The sequence below is a fragment of the Aedes albopictus genome, chromosome 3 (genome assembly GCF_035046485.1).
Source record: "Aedes albopictus strain Foshan chromosome 3, AalbF5, whole genome shotgun sequence".
In the NCBI taxonomy this organism is placed as follows: Eukaryota; Metazoa; Arthropoda; class Insecta; order Diptera; family Culicidae; genus Aedes; species Aedes albopictus.
Window position 1 is genome coordinate 127,826,154 of NC_085138.1, and position 4,983 is coordinate 127,831,136.

Genomic DNA, 4,983 nt, shown 5'->3' on the forward strand with positions numbered 1-4,983 from the left:
TTTATTTGTGGTTTTTGTAAATATCACATGCCATTTTAGGAATCATGGTAAAATTGGATTTAGGAAAAATCCGTAGCAATCGTTTCAATATCATTCGTCTGAAATTTAATGATGGTTTCCATAAAGACTGGAGTAGCTGGCGCTCTCCATCCTAGGTCACGCCTAATTCTCACTAGATAATTATCGTTATCGTTGCACCCACTCATATTTCCGGCTGCGCTCCACGTCTTCTTGATGCAACCGGCTCCTCAACTCCCGGGCGTGATCGAGTCGAGGTGAATATACTTCAAATTTTATTCCTTAAGACCGTATAAACTATAACCATAGCTTTAGTAAGGCATCTACTTGGACGCTTCAACATTTGGACACTTCAAAGAACTCCGAGATGAAGGTCAGCGACGAAGACGCTCGAGTAAGCGTCACTATCAAGACATCAAGAGGTCCAACTGTTGCAAAACCGGAACCAGAATGGACCGAATCCAGCTGAGTGGTGCCGGTAAAAAGCGACTAAAAACAGCTAGATCAGGGCTATGACAAAGACAAGGCCTATCGCCTTGCCTACAGGCCAAGCGTGCAGTCAGAACCATTGAAAAGGCCTAGAGACAATCGATCGAGTGGTGAGAAACCACAACCCAAAAAGACAAAAGGGATGTCAACACCTACGGGAAAGCCGCACTTGGACCATTGTCGTAAATCCCTAGCCACATCATCGGTGAACATCCGGCTGCAACGGTACACAGATACAAATTTCCAAGACGGAAGGGCAGAGGCAGATGCTGTCCACAACCACTTGCAACCCGGTACCTCGAAAGTTGCGAACAAGTAGACAAACGAAGACGCTGAACGCTCCAAACCCGGGAAACTTAAAGTTCCAGGAAAACAGGCTAAAGCAGGAGTTTGCAGTCAACTCGGGAATACGAAGGTCCCAGAGGCTGTAGCTGGGCGCCGTCAATTCGGGAAACCGAAAGTCCCAGGCACGAAGCAAAAAGCAAAAACTGCTCATACTCTACCCGTGAATATTAAGATCCCTGGTAAGGTGACAGTAGCAGTAGCTGAGAGTCTGCAATCAGGGAATCTAAATGTCCCAGATAGGAAAACTATTCCGCTATACACGAAGGTTGTGAGTCAAGCACGCATAAGAATAATACCAAAGGACTATCCGACTACAACTCTAGCAATAGCTACACAACAGCTAATAATGGTTACAAGACACCATTATTAACAAAATAGTGTAGAATCGGGGAACAGATGTAAAACCGATTTTCAGAGGCGACACTATGAAAACAGGCTTCCTTGTAACAAACGCCTTGACCAGGCTAAAGCGAACTGGTTAAAAACGAGAACTCCGAGCTTACTTGTATGCGAGGGAGTTGAGTTAATAGCGGTCGACGAATAGAACATTCCTAGAGCGCGAATCTTGGTAGTCTACCTGCCGAAAAGTGCCATGAAAAACAACGAGAACATAATGGCATTCAACGAGTCACAGATTGATTTGGACACGGACTCCTAGAGAGTTCTGCATCGATCTTCCCCTAACGGGAATGATGTTGAGCTCTGGTTCTTTTTTTTTGTTTACAGAGACTATCAAGATGGAGCTTCCAATCGACTACTTGTATCACACTGTAAAACTACGTCGGGTCAAGAAAAGCAGGACAGTAACACTGACTGTGGAGAGGTTCGGGATATGGCAATGGAAACGGAAGTCGCTAGTATAATACAAGGCAAAGACCTAGGAAATACGCTGCCGGACCCTCAAGTGGACTAGCAGCAACAAATTCCTGGGCCGATTCCGGTAAATACTACTGGTGATGGATGTGAAAGTTCGTCTAAAACTAAATCCCAAGAAGGAACTGCTTTAACGAACCCGACCTGGCGCTAGTGCAGGAACCGTGGCTCAACATCATTGGGTGATATGGGCTTTACAACGCCAAAATGTAAGATACTCTATGATGATAGCTATCCTTCTCCAGGATTAATTTTACTCCCATTACAGAATTTATAAAACGAGACATCGTAGCCATCAGGATGGAGGTTCCAACAGCAAGGGTCAACTCTATCGTTAATATAGCATCAGCTTTCTTTCCTGGTGATGAAGAAGAAGCTCCGACGTCCTCAATCTGCGAATTTGCCACCAGCTGCAGACAACAAAACCAACACTTTATTAGGTATCTGCTGCGATGTCAACGCTCACCACACTGTATGGGGAAACAGTGACATCAACAAACGAGGTGAGTCGTGAGTCCCTTTTAGAATATAATTCTGCTAATAATATTGATATATGTAACAGAGGGGACAAACCAACATATGTAAACTGAAGGCGACATGAAATACTTCATTTAACACTTTGTAGCCAACTTCTAACAGGTATCTCTCTCAGATCATAAGCATATCACTTTCTCAATAGAGAGGGGAGAGACCTCTCTCTCTCTCTCTTCTTGGCGTAACGTCCACAATGGGACAAAGCCTGTTTCTTAGCTTAGTGTTCTATGAGCACTTCCACAGTTATTCACTGAGAGCTTCCTCTGCCAATGACCATTTTGCATGTGTATATACTCTATGCCCAAGGAAGTCAAGGAAATTTCCTTTACGAAAAGATCCTGGACCGACCGGGAATCGAACCCGTTACACCCTCAGCATGGTCATGCTGAATACCCGTGCGTTTACCGCCTCGGCTATATGGCTATATGAGACCGTGAGGGAATTCTATCGAGACCCCAGGAACACCAACTGGGATCTCTACAAGCAATTTCTTGCGAGCAAGCAACCTCTCTCTCTCTCTCTCTTCTTGGCGTAACGTCCTCATTGGGACAAAGCCTGCTTCTCAGCTTAGTGTTCTATGAGCACTTCCACAGTTATTAACTGAGAGCTTCCTCTGCCAATGACCATTTTGCATGCGTATATCGTGTGGCAGGCACGAAGATACTCTATGCCCAAGGAAGTCAAGGAAATTTCCTTTACGAAAAGATCCTGGACCGACCGGGAATCGAACCCGTCACCCTCAGCATGGTCATGCTGAATACCCGTGCGTTTACCGCCTCGGCTATATGGGCCAAGCAACCTCTGCTGGACGAAAAAATAAGAACAGCAGAGCAACTAGTAGAAGCTTCTAATACGGTTATTGACAAAATTATACAATAGCGTTTAGGGGGGAGGGGGAATCTCTGAAATTGCTACGAGCCTTGTATCCTAATACGAAAATAGGCTACGAGGGAGCGGGGGGTGTTGAAAATTGACCAACAAAATGCTACGTCATTTATGGACGGCCCCTTACATGCTTTTATGTCTAACTTGGAAAAAATAGGACTATTTTCTTTAACAAAAAAGGCTTGTGTTGATAAGGTTAAAATTATTCACGGGATCAGAATCTCCTGGGTTATGTATCAAACTTAGCTTCGAATTCCCGGACAAGAAAAATAAGTGGAAAATGACTATGTCTTGGAGGACTGCACTATAATGGAAGCGCATGGTAGCTTACTGTTTCACAAAACGTCGAAGAGAACCAATTAGCGCAAGTTTCATATTCCACGGTCCTCCTAATAAGTTTAGTTCTTCATGAACGGATTATTATTAATAATGGTCTTTCTGTCATCAAACCGCAGTAAAAAAGCAACACTGAATTGGTTCGATAATCGTTTCCTTCTTGCGAGATTTAAGGCACATCAGGTGACAATTCTAACCCGCCACGCTTTGACGCTCATTTCGGAGCACGACACTACATACGTGTATCCCGACATTCCGCCTATAATTTGATTATAAAGTGCTCCATTAGACCGTCGCCGGTGACCTCATGAAACATGGCACGTACCGAAGACTCATAGCAGTGCATAGATAAACCTCTTAACCCCAGTAGTAGTCTACCCAGTCGGTAGCACGAAAAGGGTAACAACGATGAGGACGACGATGAAAGCGCAGCAGTGAAACTGGTCCCACTACTGCCGATGCTGGGCCTCGCCAACGATGAGGATGGGGACAGCGGTCGAAGGGTGGCGACTGCTCTGCCGGTCGGATAACCCAATATTGGCGATGGAGAAGCTGGAGTACCGACGATGCTCATCTGTTGCATGCTGTAGTGGCCTAAGGCGATCAGTGCCGTCTCGGATGTGCTTTCCAGTTGTTGAACTTCTTTGGCACTCAAGCCGTATTCTGCGGGGGGGGAAGGAAGTGAGATTAAACGATTGTTTAGGAGGATTTTCCGCTCGGATTGGTCTCTACACAGGAAAAGTTTCTGCAGGGGAAGTGCAGTTGAATTGGATGTTGCTTGATAAAATGCTTATATTTACCTTTCCGACAAAGTATCATTGTTTCCAGCAGAGAAAGTTCGATTAAGTCCACTTGAAGTGCCTTTGTTTGCCGCACAATGGTTCGAAGTTGTTCATCGGCACATCTGCTGTTATTGGGAGAAACGTGTGTTGATGTACATAAGTACGCATTAATTGGATTGATAATATCGAACAAACCTCTCCACGATGGAGGATATATCGATGGACCAGTTGGCAACTCTCAGGATGAAGCATTCGAACCAAACGTGTTGAAGAATTTGATTTTGTTGCTCACGGCTAAATGTGGCGAAGCTTTCGTTTGCCCGAGCCTGGCGGATGCATGCAGCGAGCACCTGGACCAAGATTTGCGTTGGGAGGGTATCTGAAAATATTAAAATATGGCGGGTTTATCATTTAAATTACGGTAAATGAATATTTTTTTTTAAACATGTTTGTTTCTAACGTCAGTACACGAATATAGATGTTCATTTGACACAATTTTCTTTGGTTTCCACTAAACTTTTTTCATGAAAACTTATCACAGCGCACAGCAATTTTAAATTATAGGGCTATTGTTCCCATCGTTGTGGTAGTACCTAATGTTGCGGTAATGGTAATTGAGCACTTTTTCGACTGAAATGTTACCAAAAGGTATTTTAAATAGATGTATTGTGCTTAAATTATGAGATTGCACCATTTGTTTGCTTAAGATTTGCCCAAATAC

At 44.2% G+C, this 4,983-nt stretch overlaps 1 protein-coding gene across 1 annotated transcript; it reads right to left on the reverse strand.

The window, feature by feature from the left end:
• Positions 1–3,339: 3,339 nt before the first annotated feature.
• Positions 3,340–4,629, reverse strand: LOC109400362 (uncharacterized). Its single transcript, XM_062858725.1, has 3 exons — positions 4,458–4,629; positions 4,281–4,387; positions 3,340–4,143 (listed from the first exon to the last, which is right to left on the reverse strand). Exons 2-3 carry the CDS (start codon positions 4,297–4,299, stop codon positions 3,740–3,742), a joined length of 423 nt encoding a protein of 140 aa, XP_062714709.1. The 5' UTR covers positions 4,300–4,387; positions 4,458–4,629; the 3' UTR covers positions 3,340–3,739.
• Between the last annotated feature and the right edge of the window lie 354 nt (positions 4,630–4,983).